A 26107-nucleotide genomic window follows, 5' to 3' on the forward strand; every position below is an offset into this window, starting at 1 on the left:
GCTCCCAACTCCTCCTCCAGGATCCTTCACTTCTCCATGATGCCTAGTTAATGTATTTTGCATTGAAATGCTTCTTTAAATGTCTTTAAAAATGGAAACAACCCATGTTCACAGCAGCGTTATTCACAATACCCAAGAGGTAGGAATAACCCAAGTGTCTACTGATGGTCAATGGATAAACAAAATGTGGCATATATACACACTGGAATATTATTCAGCCTTAAAAAATAAGGAAATCCTGTCACATGCTACAACATGGATGACGCTTGAGGACATTATGCTAAGTGAGATAAGCCAGTCACAAAAACGCACATACACACCATAGAGAAATATTAAAAACAAAAAGAGAAGCTTGCAATACATCCCGTTTGAAGCTGCTTTTGTCTTTCTGATATGCTACGGCACTCTCCATGTTGGTCAGTACCGAGCAACACCACTGTTTGCAATAGTTCAAGAGTATTTCTTGTGTGGATGAATTCCCTTAATGCCACCCCCAAGGATGGACATCTGGGCTGTTTCCAATTCCCACAATTATAAGCAATGCCTTAGGACCAATTCTTAGAAATAGAAGAGCTGATCAAGTGATACTTTTAATATTCCTTAATCAAATCATTGTTTGGCCCATCTCAGACTTTGATAACTGGTCATAAGTTGACATTTCATTTAAATTTTTAAAAGCCAATAAGTCATCTTTTAAAAATTAATCCTTCATCTTTAATTAAAGAGTTGATACTTTCATTACTCACTAAAATCAAGGGAGGTGGGCCCAACAGTGCTCGAGGAAAGAGCACTGGACTGGGAGTCCAGCACGTCGGCCACTGACCCCTAAGGGCTGGCTGAGTGCAGGTGAAGGAACACGGGCTTTGGAGTTCCAGAGGCCTCGGTTCTCATTCCAGATCCACGAGTGTGTGTCTAATGAGGGTGTTTCAGAAAACTGAACCTCAGCTTTCTCGTAGGTACAATGGAGACAATGATCCCTGCTCCACCGAGAGTCGTGGAAAGGATGAGAGAAAGGGTGGCAAGTGTCCCTCCCCAAGCTGAAACAGCCAGGGTCCCTCTCGACCATCCCTCCATGACTTCAGGACCCAGGCCTGTACCCTGCACGGGGGAGTGGACTCTGAAGTCTCTGGCTGGGCTTCTAGGGAAGTAGGAGGCTGCACTTTCCCCCACCGAGTTTCCTAAATTACGGGCCCTCACCATGTGACCTGGAGTGAGCTAAATTGGCCCCAGAGTGCCCCAGGGGCTCCTCATTCCCAGCAGCCAACAGATGGCCAACATGACCACAAACAACAGCCTTCCATCTGCCAGAGAGACAGCCTTCAGGCTGGGTGCAATTCTGTCAACTCGGAGGGCCTGAATCGCCCGGCCAAGCAGCCATCTGGTGCTATCTCCTGGAGTCCAAATCTCTTGTGGGGCCAGGGCTGCAGGGGCCTGGGACAGACAATGGCTTAATGGGTGTCAGAGTCGCTCTGTGGTTTAATATGACACCAGGGAGGCACAGGGAGTGTGTTCACTTTTTTCAAAGAGCAGTTACGGTGCTGTGTCTGGTCCTGGGCCATACCGTGAGCCCAAGGAGGAGGCAGCGAGGCTGTGATGACAGTCCTGGACCTGGAGAAGGAGACTAGGGCCCCAGTCCTGGCTTCTCCAGCTGTGTCACCTCGGGCAAGTCACCTAGCTTATCTGAGCCCCTCAAGCATGGCACAGTGAAAAGGGCAGAAGCTCTAGAGGCAGAGAAACCAGATTCTGGACCCTGGTTCGGCCCCTGGGAGACCCTGGGCATGCAGAACCTCTCAAAACCTCAGTTTCCTTGTCAGGAAAAGGGGGCTGATAATTGTTGTAAGGATTAGAGAAAATGCACGAAAGCCCCAGCACAGAGCTGGGCCCACACTTAATACCAGCAGTTATTTGTGCTCATATCGTCTCTTCCCCACTGGACGGTGAGGTCCCCAAGGGCAGGGATCTGGCCCCAACATACCTCTGTGCCCTCCATAGCATCCAACAGAGTGCGAGATACAAATTCTTAAAAGATCACTAAAGCTATTGGCAGTGGCCAGCTGGCTGTCTGAGCCAGGACAAGACTCTCAGTTCCCAGGCAGAAAGATGGTGCCTTCCCACTGAAGAGTCACAGGAGGGCATCTTGTAGATGTGGGCCCGGGGAAGTCCAGGGGGCTGTTTCCCCAGCTGAGGAACTGGACTGGGAGGGTCTCAGATGGCGAGGTGCTCTCTGACCAGCATTTCTGAGTGCCTGGGGCACCGCTGGGCACCCGAGGTTGTGCTGCCTCTTCTCTCCTACCTCTGGGCCGAGAGTCAGTCTCCTTATCTCCCCTCTTTGGTTTTGGTATCTGGGCTGGAGCTGGTAGGGCTGGGACTCCCCCTTCCTAACATGGAATGAAGACCTGACCTCTATCACTGCTGTGCCCCACAAGCACATTTCCCAGAGGCCCTCGTGGGCTCACATCTTCCCAGAGCCACTCAGGGGTGTGTCACTCCTTGTAAGGCAGAAAGGAATCAACAAGGAGGGCAGGGAACACCACAATACCAGCTGAAATAATGAAGGCACGGGGCTCTATGAATCCGGACACACGGCTCTCCAGTAAACATGGTTATAACTCCACTTACGGAGGAGGAAGAGAGGCTTAGAGAGGTTAAGAAACTTGCTCAGGGCTGGAATTGGGGCCTGCACCATCTTAGTTAAAGGCCTGTGCTCTGAATCGCCCACCGGACTGAGGTGCAACTGCGAGATGGGTCAGAGAGCAGGCAAATCCACTCCCATCGCGAGTCAAAGGTAAAACTGCCTGACCTGTTCTCCCGACTCTCTGCCCAAGGACGGGGCTGAGGTGTGCTGGAAAGTGAACTAGGAAGAAAGTCCAGATCCTTTAACACTTGAACAACTTCCTCCTGACATTTTCACTCTCACTGCAGGGAGTGGTTAACAGCCTGGGTGGCCCTCACTGATCTAGAGCTCGCCTTCATTTACTGCGGTCCTTCGGGGGCGCATAGCCATCGGGGCAAACCTAAACGGAATCTAGGGCTCCTGGGGCCTCTCTCCTTCATCTGACAATTCATAATGCCTTAGAAGGAAAGGCTGAGGCAAGGGAGGCTGCACATATTTCCTAGAAAGAAGGGGAAAGTGTGGTGTCAGGAGAGGCGGAGTTTACATTCCAGATTTCTTTTCCTGTCCAGGGTTTGGTTTGGGACTTAAGCTGTACTGGTCCAGGGATCAGGCAGCTGCTACAGCTCGGCTTTATGCCCTCTCAGCTCTCACGAGCGTCCAGCAGCCTCACAACAGGAACACAAAGATGATGGGAGGAGAAGAGAGAGAGCTGGACTGATACTTGGCATCAGAGGGGACTTGGCATGCTGTAATAATTATTTGGGTGTTGATTTGCTTAATGCTGCTCTCTGCCACGAAATGTAAGCTCTGCAAGGGCTGGGCCTTCGTCTGTTTGTTCCCAGCACCCGGAACACTGCGTGCACATAACAGGCCCTCAATGAAGACCTGGGGGATAAACAAATAAATTGAGAACATACGAATGAATGAGCTTCCTCCTTGAGAGCTCTAATCACCAGCCACTTCATTAAATGTAACCCCTGACCTGCCAGGAATGAAGCATCTGCTGATTCCCCTAATACCTGCTTAGGGGCAAGAAAGGCAGAGGAGGGGCAAAATAGGTAAGGAGAGCATTTTTCTGGACTGCCTTCTCCAAACACAGAACAGAAAGGAAAAGGAAAAATGTACAAGAGGGAGAACATTCAGAAATAAATACAGTACACTCCCTCACCTCCCCAGGAGCAAGAGCTGGGAAACAAAGCAGAGACTCAGGAACATAAAACTCAAACATAAAAGCTTAGGCCTTCCTTGCAGAGGAAAAGGAGCCTGGGTCCTCAGTGGGGATCCCCTGGGTCCTCCACTGGGTCCTCCACCTCCTGGAGATGCCACCAGGCACCACCCTTGGGATTTTCAATAACAACTGTGCTAACTTAATTGCTTTTATGGTGCCAAAGAGAGCCTTCTGCCCAGCGCTGCAAGCCCCTCGCCTCCCTGCCGTCTGACGCTCACTACTTCATATGGTCACTCCTGAATGTAAACATGATTTACTCTCTGGGTTATAGTATTTCCGAATGATTTTAATGTCTGTGTATGTGTGTGATCTGCCTTACAATGACCATGTAGCTCTATAATTAACTTCTCTATTAAGCCTAAATCTTCCTGTCACTGTCCCCTGTTGGGTCTGGCTCAGCCCCAGGGCCACGCAGACCCGCCTGCTTTCTCTGTCCTGTGACAGTCCTTCCCAGAGCTGCACCCAGTTACCAGCTGCCAGGTCCAAGATCCTCCAGTTCCTTTGGTGGCCCCTCCCAGGACCTTACATACAGATCACCTCCTCTAAATACTGTCCCTCTTTGGGTATGGGGTCAGACCAAGCACAGTCCTCCAGGAGGGGTCCAAGAAAGAATTATTAAAGTAGGTCTCCAGAGATGCTGCTCTTGGTGGCCTTCTGTCACCTAGTGTGAGTGACAGCATGTTCCTCAGGAACCAACAGCACAGCATTTCCAACCACCTGCACGTGGCCCTTAAGGAACACAGCCCAGCCTACGCCAGCCGGGCTAACGCATTGTCTCTCGTTTGTCCAAAGGCTCCAGGTTCAGAGGGGTCTCCTGGCGCCTGGGCCTCTCTGGGGCTAGAGCTCACCTTCTGAGACTTCAGCTCCTCCGTGAGGGCCAGAACCTGCTGCTCCAAGGCTGACACTTTCTCCTGGCCAGTCCGGCTCCACGCCAGTCCTTCGCCGAAGAGCGGGAAGGTGTTGTTCTGGCGCTTGGCTTTCTGAATGAGATTGCTGGTCAGAGAGGACTTGGGGGTGGGCTTTGGAGAATCTGCTGGATCTCTCCCTGCTCGAGAGAAGAAACAGAGGCTCCGATCAGTGGCCTCAGTAGTTCTCAGACTTGAGCCTGCTGCGGAAACACCTGGAGGGCTTGGGAAAATGCAGATCGTGGGACCTACTCCAGAGCTTTTCCTTCAATGGGCCTGGGGCGGGGCTGGAGAATTTGCATTTCTGGAATGTTCCTAGGTAATGCTGATGCAGCCTGTCCAGGGATCAAACTGAGAACAACTGGATGATATAAACATTATTTACACTGTGCTGGCCGGGTCCTTCAGCCCATCCTCTGAACTGGGCCTGTCCCCTACTCTTGGATCCCAGCCTGCATGGGCCATCTTACTACCCGCTGGTGTCTGCCAGGCGGCCACCTCCTCAGGCACAAGCCCTGGCAGGAAGTCTTGTTTCTTATGTCAGGATTCCACCTCTACCCTCTGGGTGATTTTCGAAGTACACAGATCTGTCTGCTGATAGGAGCATGGAATATTTACTCTGCATGCTTGCCCCAGAGAGTAACTCAAACTCCTCTTTGATTCTTATGAGACAAGTTAGGAGACATTTCCCACAGCTGACTGCCTCAAGGCTGCACAGTCCTTTTATTTCTTCTAGAGCCAGGGTCAGCAACTGATGGCCCACAGGCCAAATCCAGCCCGCAGCTGGCTTTTTTAAATAAAGTTTTATTGGAATACAGTCACGCCCGTTTGTTGGTGCATTGTCTGTGCTGCTTTCACTCCACAAGGGCAGAACTGAGTACCTGCGACAGAGACCTATGGCTCACGCCACCTCAAACATTTACTCTCTGGCTCCTTACAAAAAACATTTGCCGACCATTGCTAAATTTTATTCTTAAACCAAATTCAACATCAGAGGCGCTCAGTCTAGCCAACTTGTCCTGCCCTGTCCTCAGCCTATACTTTAGGGCTCTGCCATCAGCCTGCATCCAGGGACATTTAATGGCCTGATTATTTGGTCAAGGAACTTTGAGAATCTTGTTTACATGGCACATACACATTGTGGGAGATCAAGATTTGGCCACCCTGAAATATATCTCCTTACCTTGATTGTTTTCTCTGATGGACATTTGACCTCCCCCGATAACTGCCTAAAGAATTTGACATACTAACTCCTTCCTGGAACAGATCTTCTATCTGATGGCTGTAATATAATGTAAAATAGATAGGAAAGGCACCAACAAGTGCATCTTATCAGAAGTTCTTTCTCTCTGGCCACATTCTCTGGATGGCCCTGCAAGGAGTTGCCAGACAAACATTTACATTTATAAGGGAAATCTCCATTCGTAAAGGTATCTCCCTCTCTGTATTGGGAAGAGGGGGGATGACCTCATTTCCAGAAACTTATCAATGTGGATAGTGAGGCCTTAAATCTGCATAATAACCTTACTCTCGTTTACTGTGCTTTAGTGGTAATCTCCTGTAACTGTCTCCCCCCACCCCCAACATCCTCCTTTGTCATTGGCTAAACGTGGTATTTAAGACGAGAATTTCTGCTATTGTGTTGAGAAACACAGTGTCCCTGCTTTCTCCCATGTATACATGTTATTAAACTTGGTATTATTTACTCCTGCTAACCTGTCTTGTTAATTATTTGGCCAGCCAGAAGAACCTTAAAGGAAAGGGCAGAAGGGGATTCTCCCTCTTCCCCTACAACAACATGCTGTTATAAGGCCCCAAGAGGAGAAACTCCCCTCAGCCCTTAAAGCCAGAAAAAGCTTTGCTTCTTCCAAGAAAACGTGTTCAGTCTTATGGACACTGGAAATAATCTAACCACTTGCATTTCCCTCTTTGCTTTGGCCGCTGAGAAGCTCAGGGCCACATCTGCTGCCCACTCTTAGCTACCCTCTAGGATCTTATCTAATTTCCTAACCCAAATTACTCATTTACTTTCCCCTGATATGTATTTTAATAATCTATCCTCAATCCTTTTGCGACTAAGGTGTTAAAAATAAGGATGTGGTATGGGATCCCAGGGGAGGAGGCAGGCAGGACTGGGGGGATGAGCCAAATGACAGCATCTTTATTCTGGGGACCAGGCTAAGGGCCGGCCAAGCAGCCTTGAACAGATAAAGAACTACCCTAGTAGGTGCCAGGGACCAGAAACTCCGTGGCCTTTTTGGGCACAAGAACAGAATGGTCTTGTTCCAGACTTAAAAGAAATCCGGTTGTGCCGGGTACAAAGCAGACCGCAGAGCTCAAAGCAAGCCGCTTTCTCTTTCCTGCCTCGGGGTCTAGGAGAGCAGGGAGCTCCCTGTAGCCCTCTGCCCTCTGATGACACCACTGTCCACCAACCCTGAGGGCAGGCAGGGTAGGGATCACTGTGCCCATTTTACAGCTAGAGAAGACAAGGCCTAGGCAGTGGTTTTCAATCAGTGCCCTAGCACTTCCTGGGGTGCCTCAGGGCTGACTGGAGGGATACAAGGCGGGAAGAGCCGAGGGGAGCCCAGACTTCCGCCCAGGCCTCAACTCTATTTTTACCTGCTTTGTATATTAGATTTTGTTTATGGCGTCAAGGTTTCACGGCAGTAGTATTTTGAAAAATCACTGATTTAGAAAACAAGGCTTCAGGCAGCAGTATGGGGCCAGAGTGCTCGGCCTGAATCCTAGTTCTGTGCCTCACTGTGCGGCCGTGAGCTCGTCACTCCACTTTACTGTGCCTCAGTTTCCGCATTTATTAAATGAAAACAACAACAGTATCTACTGCTCAGGTTGTTGCAAGGATTACATACGTTAAGGCAGGTAAAGCGCTCTGCGCACACGGATGAAACTTGAAAAGGTTCTGCTAAGGGAAAGAAGTCCGTCATAAAGGACCACATGTTGTAGATTCCATCTATGTGAACCCTCCAGAACAGGCAAATGTATAGACACGGAAAGCAGATTAGTGGTCGCCTGGAGCCAGAGTGAGGTGGAGACCAGGACTGATGGCTGAGGGACGAAGCTGTCTTTTTGGGGTGATAAAAACATTCTAAAATTGATTATGATGGTTGCACAACTCTGTGAATAAACTGAAAGCCATTGAATTGTGTACTTCAAATGGGTGAATTGCATGGCATGTGAATCATATCTTAATAAAACTGTTACCAAAAACAAAAGTGCTCAGAGTAGCCCGGGCACAAAGGAACTGCTACGGATAAGTGCTAGTTTTATTATTATTATTATTATTGATTCAATCCAGTACTGATCTTCTCTTGGCCTGTTCCCAGTGATCTGCAGGGCCTCACCAGGCACTGCTCCGAAGAGGTGCTTTTTCTAGAGTCACTTCTCCACAGCCCAGGCCTCCTCTCTGCCACGAGAAGACCTGGCAGTGCTGCCTTAGCCAGTTTTCTCCTAACTGCTTCTAAGGCAAAATATATTCTAAGGGCACCAATGCCAATTTCAAAGAAGTCAAACCCCCCAGACGGTGGGGGTCACCCACATTTTGTGAAAGAAATAATACAAGGCTATGTCATGGCTGGGATGGGTACCTAAAGGTCATTTGCTCTGCTTCTTCAGGCAGATCTGATTTTCATCACCCCAGAAAAGCATTTCTATATCCTTTCCTTATTTAAAAAAAAAAAAACAACAGTAGAAAGAAAAAGTGAGAGATATTTTCCTTTGAATACTTTAAGAATCATTGCTAAGAGTTTCAGTCTGGGAAGATGAAAAGAGTTCTAGAGATAGATGGTGGTGATGGTTGCATAAGAAGGTCAATGTACTTAATGCCACTAAACTCTACACCTAAAGTTGGTTAAAACGGTAAATTATACGTTATGAATATTTTACCACAAAAAAAAAAGAAGAGTCGTCATTGCCATTAGACCCATGGCAACCCAGGAAGAGTGACCTGGAAAGATCCATCTTTGACACACAAATGCAGAAATGCTGGCTTCCGGGGAGGAGAGAGGGCATTCAGTCGGTCTCTGAAGGCAGCCCAGACCTGGACGGAGGCTCACCTGGGGCGCTGGGGTCAGCGGGCGAGGCCTGCTCCTCCCTCCGAGGCTCCCCGCTTGGTGGAGAATCTCCCCCTGGAGGTCTGTGGCCTGCTTCCGGGGCCTGCCTGTTGCCCCGGATGTTGTACATCGTGTTTCTGAAAGAACAGGAACACGAGGCTGACAGCCCCACCATGCTGCCCCTCCGCTCCCCCCACCACCACCACTGCAGGAGCTCAGGCCGCATCCCCACCCCAGCCACGCCCTGATCCTCTGCCAGGCTCCAGGCGCCCTGCAGGTGGCACCCCTCCCGAGCCACTCTTGACCACCTCCATTCTCCTTTTCAGTTTTCCATCGTACTTACCACCCGCCACACACAGTATTGCTTACAAACAAGGTAAGCTTGACTCCCCTGCCCCCAACTCCACTGCTGGAGTATACGCTCCAAGAAGGCAGGGACGTTTGTTTTGTTCATTGAAATATTCTGAAGGCCTAGAACAGTGCCTGAAATACAGAGGGTACTTACTACGTACGTGTTGAATGAATGCTGAATGGACTTGTCAGACTAACTTTCTGGAAACCTTCATCTCATCTTGTAATTACCTAGCTCAAAAATCATCAGTGGCTCCCTACTTCTGCTGAGAAAAGTCCCAGACATCTCCTGGCATTACTCTCCCCTTGCTTTCTTCCCCTGCTCAGATCTGTGCTCCCTGAAGCCTTCACTGATCATCTGACAGCTTCCAAGGAGCTCACTGCACTTCATGAAGGGGCCACCCTCTGACCAATTACTTGTCTGGGCTGAATAACGGTGTCACTTCTTCAAGAACCGGGCACTGACTGACCTGCACGCCTGTGGGCACCTGGCCCTGGGGTGCAGGTGCCCAAAGTGCAGGCTCAATATATGGTTGATTTGCAGGAAGGAACTAGGTGGCACCAAAGGCTGGCCTGGGACCACAGACCACAGAGAAATTCATAATGGGTTGGATGACAAGACAGTTCAATTGAGTATTTTCCCTTTGCAAAGAGATAAAAGTAGACATGTTCCAGAATTAATAACAAAGAAGAGGAAATGATTAAAGGAGTTCACTAGGTCACTGCTTTTCAAACTGCAGGTTGTGAGCCACTGGTAGATTATAAAATCTGTTTAGTATCACGACCAGCATTTAAAAAATGGAATGGAAAATATCAGAATGCACCCCACTTAGAAAGGGTAAATATTCTGTGAAATACATATATGCGTACTGAGCTATAAAATAAAATGTATTTCCTAGTGCGGTCATGGTCAACAGTTTGAAAAACATGGATCTAGGAGATGATTTACTCAAGGGGCAGCAAGAGCATGGTCAGGAAACAAGAGGATGTGCGAGTCTGTAGACCTGGACAGAGTCCTGGCCGTGCGGTATCACCTCGAGGTACGATGTATGCTTCTAGCAGTGTGGCGGACAAACGACTCTGAAAACCCGCATTCCACAGACACCCAGCTGCTACATAAAGACAAGACAGTTTTTTTTTGAGGAAGTTTGGCCCCATGCTAACATCTGTTGCCAATCTTCCTCTTTTTCTTTTTTCTCCCCAAAGCCCCAGTACATAGTTGTGTATCACAGTTGTCGAGTTGTAGCTCTTCTGGATGGGATGCTGCCTCAGCATGGCCTGATGAGTGGTGAGTACGTCCACGCGCAGGATCAGAACCAGCGAACCCCGGGCCACCAAAGCAGAACGCGCGAACTTAACCGCTACACCACCAGGCCGGCCCAACAAAACGTATTTTTTAAACATCTAGCTGAATTCCCAAGAAAGGAAGGGAAATCCCTAGAGACTAAACATGAAAAAGGTGAAACTCAAGTGGGAAGTAAAGAGGACGATGAATACGATGAATACGTAGACTGGATGACTGTTCAGCAAAGATTCACTCCTTCCCCTCCATTTCCACTACATCCCCGCCCCCTTGACCTTGGGCGTGGCTGTGACTTGCTTTGGCTAAAGGGAGGTTAGCAGATGTGATATAAACAGAGGCTTAAAATGCCCTTGCATGCAGGGCTTGTCCTCTTGAAGAACAGGCCTCAGGGAGCTGCCAGTCCATGGGAGATGGGAAATGCATGGGGAGACCTAGATCCTACCAAGGGCTTAGAGTCCAGACCAGGTGAACATACCAGCTGAACCCAGATGTGTGAGAATAAATGCTTATTACATGACACTGAATTCTGAAGTGTTCGTTTGCAGCTTATTGTTGTGAAAGTTGACTGGGACACGAGTTTGTCCAGGGATGAATTTTTTTTTTTATTGAGATATAATTGACATATAACATTATATTTAGTTTCAGGTATACAACATATTGATTCGATATATGTTCTATTGCAAAATAATCACCACAATAAATCTAGTTAATATCCATCACCACAGCATAGTTACAATTTTTTTTTCTTGTGATCAAGGGATCAACTGTTGATACAGAAGTCAGAGCCCTGCTTGCAAGGGAGGAAAGAAAAAAAGGTTTTGGACCCTGCAAAGTGTGGAGTTACAATTGAAATTCTTACATAAAGCTGGGACTCCTGAAGGTTCATACCCTCTCTGAAGAGGTGAGTTAGAAAAAAGCACGCCTGCTGGCAAAATTAGCACAAGGAAATTCTAGGTCAAGGGTTTGGATGTTCAAAAAATTTTTCTTGTGATGTCTGTGTTTGGTTTTGGTATTAGGATAATACTGGCCTTATAGAATGAATTGGGAAGTGTTCCTTCCTCTTCTTTTTTGGGGGAAGAATTTGTGAAGAATTACTAGTAATTCGTCTTTAAATGTTTGGTAGAATTCAGCAGAGAAGTTATCTGATCCTAGTTGTTTTTTTGTGTGTATGGGTAGTTAATTCAATCTCTACTTATTACAGGTCTATTCAGATTTTCTATTTCTTCTTGAGTCAGTTTCAGTAATCTGTCTTTCTAGGAATTTGTCCATTTCCTCTAAGTTATCTGATTTGTTGGCATAGAATTCTTCATGGTATTTCCTTATAATCCTCTTCATTTCTCTAAGTTCGGTAGTAATGTCTCCTCTTCTGTTCCTGACTTTAATAATTTGACTCTTATGTCCTTTCTTGGTCTGTCTAGCTAAATTGTCTAGTTTGTCAATTCTGTCGATCTTTTCAAAGAACCATCATTTGATCTGAAACTTATTTTTAAAACAAAACCCAGTTTTTTGGTATAGTTGGGTCCAGAATAGGAAAAGAATGAGACTGTACTTTAACGGAAAGTACAGCTGACTGATGGAGGGAAAAATTAATCAGTTAAGTTAAGAGCAGAGAAGAAATTAGAACTCAGGACTTCTAACATCTGACCTTGACATTTGGTCTCTGACTCCTTTTGCTCTGTTATCACCAAGGGCCTATTATAGGGAGCTCCTGACTCCTTGGGCTAGTCACTTCCTCATCTGAGTTCTTCCTTTCACCATCTAAAATAAAAGGGTGGTGGTCATATTAAAAAGAATAACAATGACCACGAGGGGCACTATACACTGAGTATCACTTTGTGCTGAGTCCCGTTATATGCATCTCACAAACCACAAGGCACATGAGTTGGTGAGGACCCAGGGGTACATCCCTATAGCCAGGGGCACTGGCTGGGTGGGGGGACCATCATTGCTGCCCACACTTCCTCTTGCCCAGGAACGGCAGCCTCCCCAACATGTCCAGGGGCTCACAAGCGGTCAGCCTTGGGGTGTAGGAGGGCACAGAAACCCCAACTTCAGGGCAGCAAAGGGCCTTCTAAGCCCTTGTGCACATCTCCTCTGGGGATGGGGAGCTCGCCAACTATTGACACAGTCTGGGCGGCCACCACCCAGCCAAACCACTGGCTTGGCAGAGGCATCTCCATTTCATAAATTGACTTCTCTTGGAGCAGTTCACAGATCACTTTCTGTGTAGGTTTAGCTCCAGGTCTGAAAGGCCTGGCCAGCATGGGGGTAGTGGTCATAAGACTTGTTCTGGAAGGATAACCAGGGGCAAGCCATTTATCCTCTCTGGGCCCAGGTTTCCTTATCTGCAATGGGAATAATGAACAATATCCATGACAAACAATGACTGGGCCCTCCGAGGGGCCAGGCTCTAAGCCAACTCAGTTAATCCTCACAACAGCCCAAGGAAGTAAGTACTATCATCACCCATTGTAAAGAGAGAACTGAGATTCAGAAAGGATAAGTAACCAAAGTCATACAGCTAGTAAGTGGTGGGGCTGAGCAATAGCCCTGGACATCTAACTCCATGGTCTGAGAACTTAGCGGTTATGATCCCACTTTACAGGTTGTCCAGACAACTCAACAAGAGTGTGAAGCACGTAGCACAGTGCTCTGGAAGCTCCCCTCCTCCCTTCCCCTGAGTATGACTTGGGCTTATGGCAGACGCAACAGCAAGCTCCAAGACCAGCCAGGGCAAGGGGGTGCAGCAGACAAGGGCAACCCTGGTCTTACCGGGGCTCTCAGCAGTCCAGGGAATGTTGCAGTGTTGCCTCACATTTTACATGTGTCAGGCAGGAAGTAACTGACTGTTCCTGAAACTTCCTTCCTCTCTTGGTCTCTGCATGTTCTCTGCTCCACTTCTGCTCTTTGCAGCCTTCATCAGGCATGAACCTGGCTTAATCTTGGTGAGACCACCCTGGATACACTGGCTGGATGGCTGGACTTCTCAGGCCCCCTCTCCTCCATGGTAGGCTCCCAATGCACCCAGTTTCCTCCAGCTCCTCCTGAGGGAAGATCTCCTGCAGGGCACCCTCCTTGTCCACTCACCTTGGGTGGCTCAACCGTGCCCATACCCCCCAAGTCTCTCTCTCCAGCTCAGACCTCTCTCTTGAGTTCCAGGCCCCTCCACTCAAATGCCTATTGGCTAGTTCTACCTCCAGCCAGTAGGCCCTAAGGGACACTCATTGTCTTTTCCCTAAAACCTGCTTCTCTCCTGGGAACAGTATCACTATGCTCCTCGTTATCCAAGTGAATTCAAACACTGAAGCCGACAAGAGAAATGTTATGCTGGAGTCACACAGAGCCAGGGCTCTCCAATCCAAGTCCAGCGAACACTCTTTTCTAAGAGGTCCCAGTGTGTCTGCAGTCCACACAGAAAACACGCACCCAAACAGGATCAGTATTGGGGTTGAATTCCTAAAGCTTCCATTCCTTCGGTTAGAGCAGACATTTATTAAGTGCTTACCAACCACCAAGCACAGTTCCGAAGCAGTCTGCATGCATTAACCCATTAACCCCCACACTAATCTTGCAAGGCAAGCATTGCTGTATCGACATTTACCAACAACTTAAGTGAAGCACAGAGAAATCAAACAAGTTGCCAAGGGCAGCACAGCCCATAAGTGATGGAGCCAGGATACAAATCCAGGCAGCTCGGCTCCAAAGCCAGGCCTGGCTGCTTTCTTCTTATAAACTATTTAAAACAAAGCCTGCCAATGGGAAATTGTATGGATAATACATTATGAAATGGAAAAGTAGATGAGCTATGATCGATGTACAATAAATTACACATGTTAAAAGTGAATAATTTGATGCGTTTGACATACGTAGACATTTGTGAAGCCACCACCACATTACATTCAATGTGATGTCAATTACGCGTATATATGTGTATTAAAGAATGCGGAGGAAAGAGATATACCAAATGCTAAGAATGCTTGTCTGGGTGACAGGATTAGGGGTAATGTTAAATTTATTCCTTTCTAGATGTTTCTAAGTTCCTACAAAGAACATGCACTACTTTTAAAACCAGAACAATTTTAATATTTTAAAGTAATGACATGATGAATTCAAAATAAAGCCCCTAATCCCCTCCCCAGGCCCACCTCCCTGCAGGGGAATCACCCCGATCTCTGTCAGCTCTGAAGAAGGGGCTGCTTGCAGCCTAGCTGGCCCCTCAGCCCCACTGGCACTTACTGTATCTCAGTTCCCAGGTGCTTGAGGGAAATGTTCTGAAGGGCCGAGGGCATGGCGGGGACCGGCTGCAGGGCAGCTGCTACGCCCACGAGCCCAGGGGGCGTTTTCACGGGGCACAGGAACTCCTCCAGCTCCGCCTCTTCTTGCTCTGGGAACAAAGAAAAGGGAATCATCCACCAAGTCACTGCACTTGGAGAGACTGGACAGGTGGGTGCTATGGGCTCAGCTCCGGTGGGAGCGGGCGGCACGAGCAAGCCTTCCTTATAAAGGTTAATAGCAGCCAAAGAGGCAGGCTTTCTGCAACCAGTAAAATGCTGCATTTGTCGAGGACAGCCTTTCCAGAAACCCATTAAAAATATGCAGAAGCACAGATCTTTCTAGATCTAAGAATCCATTATAAAGTTGTCTGAAATGCAGACAAAGCTTTATGGGCTGAGGTTCATCACGGCATTGTTTAGCCTCAAACTGGAAATAATAATAATAAATAAATAAAATAATGATAATAAAATAATAACGTAAGGATCTGAGGAAAGGTTAAATAAAACACGATGCCTTCAGACAATGGACTATCACTCAACCATTTAAAACAGTGCTAATGAAGAACGCTTAAGAACGTGGTGACTGTGCATGGGACATAATATTAGGTGGAAAAAGCCTGATAATAAATGAAGGTTATAGTATGATCTCAATTGTATGGAAAAAGTCTCATAGAACTACACTCTGCAGTCTCGACAGTGGCCAGCACTGCATGACGGGATTAGAAGTGAGCAGGCTACTCTCAGTACAGTTTACTGTTTTTCCCCAAATTTCTACAGTAAACATGGGTTACTGTTATAAACAGAAAAATAATATATATTCATCAAAAGAGGATGTTTACAAAGAGATTTTACCACATAGGGAAATTTTAAGGTCATAATACTGAGTACCAACAAGCAAAGCAGGATGTTTTGTATTATTATATGATCCAAAATACGTTTAAATAAAAGGCCGGTGTGAGGTCTTAACGTAATGTTAACACTGGCTGTCTCTGGGTGATAGGTTTATGGCTACTTTTTCTTCTACTTTTCTATGTTTCCCAAATGTTCTGCTTAAACAATGACTCTTATATAGTTAGTACTTCAAAAGGTTTAATGTTCAGGAAGGTTTCCAGGCTAAGGAAACATTATCTGAGGTATAAGAGAGAGGAGGTGAAACATTTAGAAGTTGGTTTTGAGTGTGACAAAAAGTGGAAGAGAACTGAAGCCACTCACAGGATGCTCAGCCCTTGATCAGACAGCCCCTGCAGCCTGCAGGGCAGCACACACCTTTCATGTGGATTCCTCTTACTGAGATGGTAAAAAATGTAGGGGCAGAGGAAATTTATTTTCACACTACATCTGCAAAAAGGGCGCGAGTGCAAAAACATTAAATACAATGGTGGGGGCCAGGGAAAGTTGTTCAATCTACTCAGAAATAAACTTTCTGCAAGCAATACATTTGTTAATTCCTAATAGGCTCTTTCGGCCAGCCCTGGTAGTCTAGTGGTTAGGATTTGGCGTGCTCACCGCTGCAGCTCGGGTTCTTTTCCGGTCAGGGAAGCACACCACCTGTGTGGCCATTGTCATACTGTGGCAGCTGTGTGTTGGTGTGATGCTGAAAGCCCTGCCACTGGTATTTCAAATATCAGCAGGGTCACCCATGGTGGACAGGTTTTAGCAGAACTTCCAGACTAAGACAGACTAGGAGAAGGACCCGGCCACCCACTTCCGAAAAAAATGGCCATGAAAACTCTATGAATAGCAGCAGAGCACCGTCTGATACAGTGCAGGAAGGTGAGAGGATGGGGCAAAAAAGACCGGGCAGCGTTCCGCTCTGCTGTCCACAGGGTTGCTAGGAGTGGGAATTGACTCGGCACTAACCACAAAAACTAGGCTCTTTCAGATCCAGCAGGCTGGCCAGCACTTAGAAAACCAAGCGTCATTCTTTTGAGTTCCTTCCTTCAATTCACTTTCTTACCAAACAGTCTGGGCCTCTCCCCTGACGTTTACGGTGGGACTGGAGAAAGTGATGTAATCAAAGGCGCAGGAAGCTCCAAGCATAGGAGCAGGGGAGAAGGGCACCCTTCAGAAGACCAAGTGGGTGGAAGCTGGAGGACAGGCCAGATAATGTGCGGGGGAGGTCTGGGAGGTGGAGACAGAGTCCTTCCAACTGAAGTCAGGGAAGACTTCCTGTAGGAAGGGCACTGGAGCTGGGCCTGGAGGGCTGGAGATGATGTGGACCTGCAGAAGGGGTGAGGGAGGATCCTGCTGTGTGTGAAGGACAGGCAGCAGCAAGGGGTTCCAGACCCAGAGCTGAGGATGCTGGGAGGGACGGAGAGGAGACAGGGCTGGAAAGAACAAACGAGAGGGGGTGGATAACAGGATCTCATCTGGCTGGAACCACAGAGCCCCCTGGGGGTTTCAGCAGGAGCAGGAAGGAAGCTGGCTGACTAGAAATGGCTACACTACGTCTGGTGTAGCCGGTGGAAGACGTGAAGCCAAGCCATGTTTCCGGTGGGAAGGCGCTGTGACCTGGCTGGGAATCACTCTTCGTCTTCCGGCCTCAGGTTCCATATTTTTAAAACAGGAAGAATACTCTCTACCCTGTCTCCTTCAGAGTTAAGGTAGGAGAAAATACTTAGAAAACCATAAAGCCCCATACTGTGCACTAGCATATTTCAAAAGTCATCTTTGGTGCAGACTTTGAGCTGATTCAAAATAATTAAGGTTTTCTCATTTATCAATACTTTAACCATCTTTACTCTCCCTCACTCAGAATAAACAAAAAAATTACAATTTGTCTTAAGATTTTAATGTCTTAGCAAGTACCTCCCTAACTGCCAATATCTGTTTTCTTTGACTTCCACCTGTGGCCGTAGATCTACTCTGAGGCCACACAGAAATAAGTCTTAGTGGTAAATGTCACCACTGGCTGCATCCACCAGAGGAAACAGCAGCTCAGAGGTGAGTTTCGTGGCCAAGGTCACACAGCTGGTAGCACAGCCATGAACTCAAATGCAGTTCCTCGCTTGTCCACCAAAACATGTGGCTTATCACAGCAGCCTTTCTGACAAGCAGACAGTTCCCAGAAGAGAGGGGCTGCCCAGCACTGTACGAACTCCCAGTGCAAAGGGGTGTCCCAGCACTGCACGAACTCCCAGTGCAGGGGGGCGGGGGGGCGTGGCACACGACAGTGACACCACAGTGAGGGAGCACTTTCTGTAGGAAGTGGAACTGATGGCCCAGGGCTCTGGTCTGGGGCCTCTGGGCCCCTGTCCAGCCTGGAGAAACGCCGTCAGCGAGGGGACCACACAAAGAATTTTCAGCATTTACTTGTAATGCTCCTTTTGCCTGAGCCCTAGAGGCTGCCCCCTCACCAGCAGGAAGAAGTCATCGCCCAAGAAAAGGGGCCTGGGCCAGCAGGTCACTGCTTCCCAGAGGGCCCTGGACACCCGGTCAGTCATCGCCCCAGCCTGAGGAGGGGCTGTGAGTCTGCAGACTAGGGGTCAAATTTCAGTGCCAACGTTTTCTTGCTGCGTGACCTTGGACAGGCCCCTTCACCTCTGTGAGCCCAGTCTCCTCTTCTGTAAGATGGGAACAACAGTAACCACCTCATAATTCACTGTGTGGATTAGACAGACGAATCATGGAAGGCGTCAGGACAGTGTCAGGAGGTGGTATGCATATTTTTAGGATGATATACATTTATAAAAGTGCTTCGTAAATTGTGTCCTACTCCAGCAACATATTATTGCTATTATAAGTCTCTTGGCTTCCCCTTGATCTTTCTTGGTTCTTGTGGAGACTAATATTTAGGTAAAGTATAAAATAAAGGTGTGAACACTTAAAAGCTGTAGAGAACATGCCTGCAGGTTGCTCAAGGGCAGTAATAAGACACTTGGTACAAGACGAGGCGTCTGTGACTCAAAGTCAGCTGCGAGTCTGTTGGTTTTCACCACCCTGGGAGCAGGCCCCCGCTTCCTCCCAGGAAGGGTGGAGACTGGAGAGGTGGGGCAACCTGCTCCAGGCAGCTAATCCAGGGCCTGCCAGCTTGCACAAGACTCCAGAAATGTCCTTTCAGGCAGGCTTGGGGAAGGTTTCGCAGGGGCCCTGGGTCCAGCAGGGTGAAGGCTTGCTGCGGGACAGGAAAGGCTTCAGAGAAGCCAGTGTCCCTGCTTCCTGCGTCTCCCACCAGCGTCCTCCTGGGGAGACTGGCACCCTGGTCATTATGGCCACTGCTCCCCTCCCCCCAGGTCCACAGCAGGGGCTGGCCCAGAAGACCCCGCCGAGCGTGCGGAACTGAAGCCACAGAGTTCAAGAATGGAAAGGGGTCAGCACAGCAGAAGAACCTGTGGGATCCCAAAGCCATTCTTTCGATAACCTGGTTCTTCCAACTTCAGTGCAGGGAGAGCTTCTTGTTGCTTCTAGCCCGAGGCTGATCTCCTCTGGCAACTGTGTCAGCTCAGCCCGCAGCAGCCTTCCGCACAGCCAGGGCTGTGTGGCTCTCTGGCAGATGGGGAGTCGGGGGTGGAGTAGAAGTGCAGAAGCAAAAGCAAACAAACCCTTCCCCAAAGAAAGCCCTCACAAGGAAAAAACACCCAGAAAGTTCTCTGAAGAAATTACTAATGATTATTATTAACAATAAAAAGGAACAATTATAATAGTACTAGTGTACCTGTGTACATATAATAACAACATTGTCAGGACAGCCACCATGCATTGAGGACTTATACGTGCCTGGCATTATGCTGAGGGCTTTACATTCTTTTCCTCCTTTAGTTATAAAATTCAATGCTCACTCACACATTCACTCAACAAATATCCCATGTGCCAGGGAGGGCAGCAGGTACTGGGGACAAAGACATGGCCCTCACCCTTGAGGGCGAGTGGGCAGAGACTCACAAGGACACTGTAATTAGAACACAATGTGACAGGCCTCGTTAGAACCGTCTGAAAAAACTGTTGAGGGCTCATACAAAGCCCAGTTGGCAAAGTTCCAGAAGGCTTCTCAGAGGAGGTTGGCAAGAGGAGGAGGTGACACCACCGCTTGGCCAGAGAAGACGCAGGAACTTGCCAGGCAGAAAAGAGACCAGATGCCCCTGGTGCTGCCGAAGCGTAAAGCAGGAGGTGGGCGCCGGGGGAGCAGGCAGAGGGGAGACGAGGAGGACGAGCCTGAGCACTGGGCTGAAACGCTGGGACTGGGACTGGGACGTGGCAGGCGGCCGTGGAGGCGGTGGGGCTCAGGCTTTCATTTTAGAAAGCTCACTCTGGCTGCAGTGAGGATGATGGGTCCAAGGTGGCAGGCTGGGACACGGGGACACTGGAGAAGAGGCTGCTGTGATTTTCCAGCTAAGAGTTGAGGCCTGACCCAGGGCAACAGCGCTGAGGGGTACCCGGGTCTGACGTGCAGGCCAGCGGGCCCACGTGGCCAGCACTGGTGACGGACTGGACTGGCTAACTGAGACCAGGAAGAGGCGAGGGGGGCTCCTGGTTACTGGGGCAACTGGGTAAACAGGGGGTATTTACTGACGAAGGGAAACTGGGGGAGGAGGAGGGTCAAGGGCAGGTGAGCTCAGTTTGGGACATGTTAAAACAGCCGGGTATGGGGCTGGCCCGGTGGCACAAGCAGTTAAGTGCGCGCGTTCCGCTGCAGCGGCCTGAGGTTCGCCAGTTCGGATCCCGGGCGCGCACCGACGCACTGCTTGGCAAGCCATGCTGTGGCGGCGTCCCATATAAAGTGGAGGAAGATGGGCATGGATGTTAGCCCAGGGCCAGTCTTCCTCAGCAGAAAAAGAGGAGGATTGGCAGATGTTAGCACAGGGCTGATCTCCTCACACACACACAAAAAAAAAACAGCCGGGTACAGGGTTCTAGGAGGCACTTGGCCACAAGTCTTGCCCCCAGCCATCCAGCTTCCCCATCAAGTGAGGATGAGGCATCCTAGCCGCTTGGCTTTGTGCTGGGACCTCACTCTCCAGGCTCTTGCAGGGGAAGCTGTGGGTGGTCTGTCCGGAGACTAAAACCTGCCAGTCACACTCCTGGCTGTGGGATGGGGGTGGGAGGGCATGATCTGTGGGACTCCTCCATGCTGGGATGTTCTAGGATGCAGGATCAAGAAACTTCAATTGTGGGCCACGTGGGGGGAGGATCCTGCCTCATGGGAACACCAGGGATGAACTCACTCATCTACCCAACTTACAGCACAAAAGCATTTGTGTAAGAGGCAAGAAAAAGAACCTCAACTTCTCATTAACCTTCCTCACAGCAACTCCACGAAAGTTTCATTTCTTGAGACCGTCCCATAATAGCAGCTGACCTTTATTGAGCGCTGATCATGTGCAGGCATTGTTCCAACCACTTAAAGTGTATGGATTCATTTACTCCTCATAACAGCCCTAAGAAGTGGGTATAATTAGGTATCATTTTACAGAGAGGGAAACAGAAGCTCAGAAAGGTTAAGCAACTTGGCTAAGACCACAGAGGATTAGGATTGGAACCAGGCAGCCTGGCCTCAGAGCCCATACTCTTGCCCTTGATGCTATCCTGCTGCCCTAGCTGATCCTCAGTCCCAGCCCTGGCTCTCTGCTTCTTCAGCAGAGGGTCCCTCCCACTCACTCCCAACAGGAGGGTAAAGGCTTGGTGACCAAGAGCCCCAGGCGTGTGGGCAGGAGGGAGCCCATTGGGTACCTAGCTCGAGGCGCAGGGCGGGCCCATGCCCAGCCGGGGCAGCGTCAGGGGCGGCAGGAGGCGCAGGCGGGCTGTTGTGGAACTCCCAGCGCTTCATCTGCAGCTGCTGCAGCCAGTACAGCATCACTTGCTTGGTGGCAGCCTGAGAAGCACAAGGGTTAGTTGGCAAGGCCCTGTGCCCGCACGGTGGCACTGGGTGTTGGATGCGGAGGCTTGGTGACTCTGTCCTTCCCAGAAAAAACTGTCACTGTGGATGGGCCCACCTTTGAGATACCACAGGCTTCTTGGCTACAGAAGATCATCAGGCTCTGGGCTCCCACTCAGAGGGTCCTTGACCTTCCTGGGCCTCTGTTTCCTCGTCTGTCCTATGGTGATGACAGCACTCATTTCACAGGGCAGTCAGTCATGAGGATGAACTGAGGTCAGGGAAGGACAGTGCCCAGCACAGGACCTGACAGAGTGGTGCTCAAAACGTGCTCGCTGGAGAAAGGAATCTGGAGATGCTAAGAGAGAGGGAACGAGCTTCAACATTCTGACCTGGGTGGGACCCTGGTACCATCACTAACTCCCTGTGCAACATCTCAATGTCTTAGCTGACTTTCTGTGGACTGGGGAGAATCCCTCCTGTTTTGGGGATGCACTGAAATTATGGCTATGACTGGGGACTGGGAAGCCATATGCACACTACAACAACATAATGGCACCCTCCAGGCCCCGCAAATGAGGTAACGGCTGATGCTGGTCATTAGTTAACCAGCACTCAACGGTCTAAATACCTACTCTCACACCCATTATGTTGCCAGATCCTCCAGGAAGGAGGCAGGGCAGGAGTGACCAGCCCCTTCCACAGATGGAGAAACTAAGGCTCTGAAGTTGCCCAGGCAGGTGGTGGTAGAGCTGGTCCCAGAACCCGAGTCTCCCACTTCTAGACCAGAGCTCTGTTGTAATTTATGGCCAGGAAATTGTCACTTACATAGAGAAGGCCTGGGATCAGTTGGGTTGCAGAAGCCGGGCAGCTTGCCTGGAGTGGGAGGTGGGCCTCACAGAGCTGCCCACAGTCAAGGTCATGTGAGGACAGCAGCAGGCCCCGGGCAACCAGGGCAAGCACCCCCTCTCAAGACGCCCACAGGTGAGGCGCCCACGAGGCCAGAGGGCTCCACCAAAGAGGCCCTCGGCCCATCACGGGGTATCAAATAAGATAAAATGATGCCCACCAGTCTTCTCTCTCTAAACACTTTCCCTGAGAGACCTCAGCCCCTGCCAGGGCTTCACCATGACCTTGTGCTGACAAGCTCCAGCCCCCACCCAAATACCCCATCTTATTAATTCATTAGATAAGTGGATACTGAGCACCTACGCTACGTGTCAGGGACTGTGGCGGGCACTGGATATGCTGTGGACAGCAAACACACATGGCCCCTATCCTCTTGGAACGTAAGAGTCTACTGAGGGGGACATATACCTGGATGTCATGTGGTGTCCCCATCCTGGGTTCCCTCCTGTCAGTGACTGGGCCAACCAGTCAGCCAGTTACACAAACCATCCCAACTCCTCCCTCATATCCCTAGCCACCCCCACCTGTCCCCCTCCCCACTGTCACAGCTCTGGCTTAGCCATCATTCTCTCCTGATCCCCTCCGATGAACTCCCTGATCACCAGCCTTGCGTTCTCCTAATTTGTTCTCTACCCAAGAGCCAGACTGAGCTTTCTAAACATTCGAATCTCACGGTGCTGCCTTGCTGAAAGCTCTTTGACAATTTCCCACAGCCCACAGGACAAAGTCCAGGCTCCCTGGCCTAACTCACAAATGCCCCAGCCTCAGGTCGCTGCTCTCCCACCCCAACTTTCAGGCCCCTCTGTACCCCAGGTTCCTGTGACCTGCCCGGACACTCAGGCTGTCTCCTGTCTTCCTATCTTTGCTCCGGGGCTCTCTTGGCCTGGAATATCCTTCTCCCTCCTGTCTGCTTGTAGAAAACCTATTTCCTCTTTCAAGCCTCAAGTGTCGTCCCCTCCTCCATGATGCCCTTTCTGGATGGCTCCTCCCACTCAGTGGAGCTGACCGCTGACACCCACCCCTAGCCCCCAACCCCCATCACCACATTTTCCTGGTACAGATTTATCACAGTGTCTGTAGAACATTTTACTGTGGACCCGTCTCCCTGTCAGTCTCCCTCACCAGACCTTAGGCTGTTTGAGCACCAGGCAGCAGGTCTGACCTGGGTCCACACCCTGTGCCTGGCTAGCACAGAGCAAGGCACACCCCCAGACCAACGGAATAGTAAAGGACGTGTGTGGGAGAACCTGTAGACAGCATTCAACCTGTGGGAGGAGACACATGACCCGTAAACCACGTGAACTCTCAAATGCCTGCCTTGCCTGACCTGGAATTCCTGGTTTGCATTATTGTAGCTGGTCCCCCTGGCCACCAGCCAGGCCCAGCCAATAAAGGGGAACTGAAGCTGTGGGCTCCACCTAGGGGTCTCAACAGACGCCAAATTGGCTGGAGGTAGGGATGGGGGGAGGCTGCCTCCTGGCACCCTCTTCTCTGATGAGTGTGAATCCCAGAACTCTTAGCCCAGATCTGTCTTTCCAATTAAGTTCTGGAGCACCTCTTCTTGACATGAACATTCTGACCTTGGTTCCATAACCATGTGTTCATTCAACAAACATTTATTGAGCCACTAGGTGCCAGGCTGTATTCTACAGTGCCGGGATTAATTAAACAATTTGGAGGTGCTTATGATGTGCCAGATGCTTACACACCTTATTTTAAATCTCACAAACTACCTAGATTCTGAGAGGTTAAGTAACTTGCCCAGAGTCACACAGCTAGTAAGTAGCTGATGTAGAATTTGAATCCAAGCCAGCCTGATTTCAAAGCAGACGGCCTTTCCACTGTTTCAGGCTTTCTCAGTTAAACATGAAGACAAAACAAAACCCACTGACGGGCAAACAGATTTAGGCATGCCTGGACGAACAATCTAGGCTGATCAGTGAAACCAAAGTGCTTATCTTCCAATCCCTGCCAGCATTTCCTCAGCATTCCCCCACCTTGGCCAAAACAGAAGAAAAGTGATTCAGAATCCCGGCCTTAAGAGAGGATTATAAAACTCATATCTTGACTATACTTTAGCCCCAAGTAAGAAAGTGAAGGTAACTGCATTGTTACGCACACCCAAAAGTAAAAGTTTCGATGCAGTGCTAGGAGGTAGAAAGCCTATCGGACTCCAAGCACGGGCTTCTGCACTCTCAAGACGCGCGACCTCGGGCAGTCACTTCCTTTCTCTATGTCTCAGTTTCTTGATCCGTAGTAATATGAGTCCACCATCCCCGTGTTTGTCATAGGAACCCAACGGGGAAATGGGTGTGAACGCGCTTTGGAAAGCACAAAATCCCGGGCACCCAGGGTTCATTGGGGTGATCCGGGTCGGTGATCATTGTTCCTATAAATTTACTGTGACCACCCAGCCGCGCCCGGCCGTGCCCTGAGAACTCAGCCCGGCTGAAAAGGAAAAAACCGCTCCATTTACCTTCAGGGTGAAAATCCGGCTGGGAGTCTTGATTTCGAAAGTCCCCTCCTCGGCGTCCGCCTTGCAGTCAAAGACCGCACTAGAGAGGTCGATGCTGTCCAGGGGATTGGCATCCTGCGCGGTCCGCGAGTAATACAGGTGACATTTCCTCTCGTCGTAGAAGAACCAGCGGGATTTCCAGCCCCGGATGGGCCCTTTGCCCCCAAACTTACTCAAATATCCACAAAGTTTCTTGGGGGCCATCTCCAGGGGCCGGGCGCAGGCCTCCGACTCCTCGGGAGGCAACACCTCGGGGCTCCTGGCCGAGCCGGCGGGTTCCTCAGACCCGGGGGCGGGGGGGCTCGACTCCGCGGGACTCTCCTGGGCGCCCTCCATCGCCGCCAGGGACCGCCGAGGGACTGAGGCCGGCAGCCCAACTCTGGCTAAATCTCGGAGATCAGGGGGTACCTCCAAGAAGGAGCTATCTGGGCGGGGTCGAGCGAGTGGTGACCCGCCTCCGGCAGACCACGGAGGGACTCCGCTCGCTGGCCTCTGTACGCCTCATTGACCCAAAAGTCTGCAGGGGAGTCTGGCCACGCCCCTCCCGGCCTCTCGACAGCCGGGCCACGCCCTCGACACGCCCCCGCAGGCTCCTCCCACCCGCCTACTTTCGGCTCCCTCCCCCCAGCTCCCCGCCTGTTTGCCATCTTTACTGAGGGCAACTCCGGGCGTGAGGCGCTCCTCGGTTTGAAAGCGTGGTGTCACTGAGCTGGGTTAGCCGGCGGGAGCGAAGCGAGAAGAGACGCCTGTCCCTGGCTACACTGCCCCGGTAGCCTGCGTAATAACGCAGAAGGATGGTCCCTTCTCGCGCCTTATGGGCCCCCCGCCTTTTCTCTCCAGGTGCCACGAGGATCACCGTCGGCCGGCGCATCGCGCGGCCATTGGCTGAGAAGGACGCCGGGCTCGGTGGCGCCACTTCCGGCGCCGCTCGGGGCGCGTGCGGCTCGTGGGCCCTGCCCGCCCGCGTTTTACCCACGGCGTTTCGGTAGCGCCCTCGTAACTCTCAGCCGACCGCGGGCACCCCGCCTCTGTCCCGGCTCCCACGCGCCTCCCTCCGGGCTGGTCGCGTTAACAGGATGGGGCGCCCAGGCCCGCTGCCTGCGGGAGCCCAGTGCACGCCTGGGGCG

At 50.2% G+C, this 26107-nt stretch overlaps 1 protein-coding gene across 5 annotated transcripts in view; it reads right to left on the minus strand.

Moving 5' to 3' along the window:
• The window catches only part of TBC1D2 (TBC1 domain family member 2), a 52594-nt gene extending 27099 nt beyond the window's left edge, over nt 1-25495 (minus strand). For 3 of the 5 annotated variants that reach the window (XM_058523618.1, XM_058523617.1, XM_058523616.1), the window contains exons 1-5: nt 24942-25493; nt 21412-21553; nt 14708-14855; nt 8821-8954; nt 4691-4887 (exon numbers count right to left, since the gene is read on the minus strand). In XM_058523618.1, coding sequence (XP_058379601.1) covers nt 4691-4887; nt 8821-8954; nt 14708-14855; nt 21412-21553; nt 24942-25316 — 996 coding nt within the window. In that variant the 5' untranslated portion in view covers nt 25317-25493. Of the gene's footprint in view, nt 1-4690; nt 4888-8820; nt 8955-14707; nt 14856-21411; nt 21554-24941 lie in introns of all 5 variants that reach the window. The other 2 variants (XM_058523619.1, XM_058523620.1) reach the window with 2 other exon arrangements.
• Between the last annotated feature and the right edge of the window lie 612 nt (nt 25496-26107).

This window comes from Diceros bicornis, chromosome 28, assembly GCF_020826845.1.
Source record: "Diceros bicornis minor isolate mBicDic1 chromosome 28, mDicBic1.mat.cur, whole genome shotgun sequence".
In the NCBI taxonomy this organism is placed as follows: domain Eukaryota; kingdom Metazoa; phylum Chordata; class Mammalia; order Perissodactyla; family Rhinocerotidae; genus Diceros; species Diceros bicornis.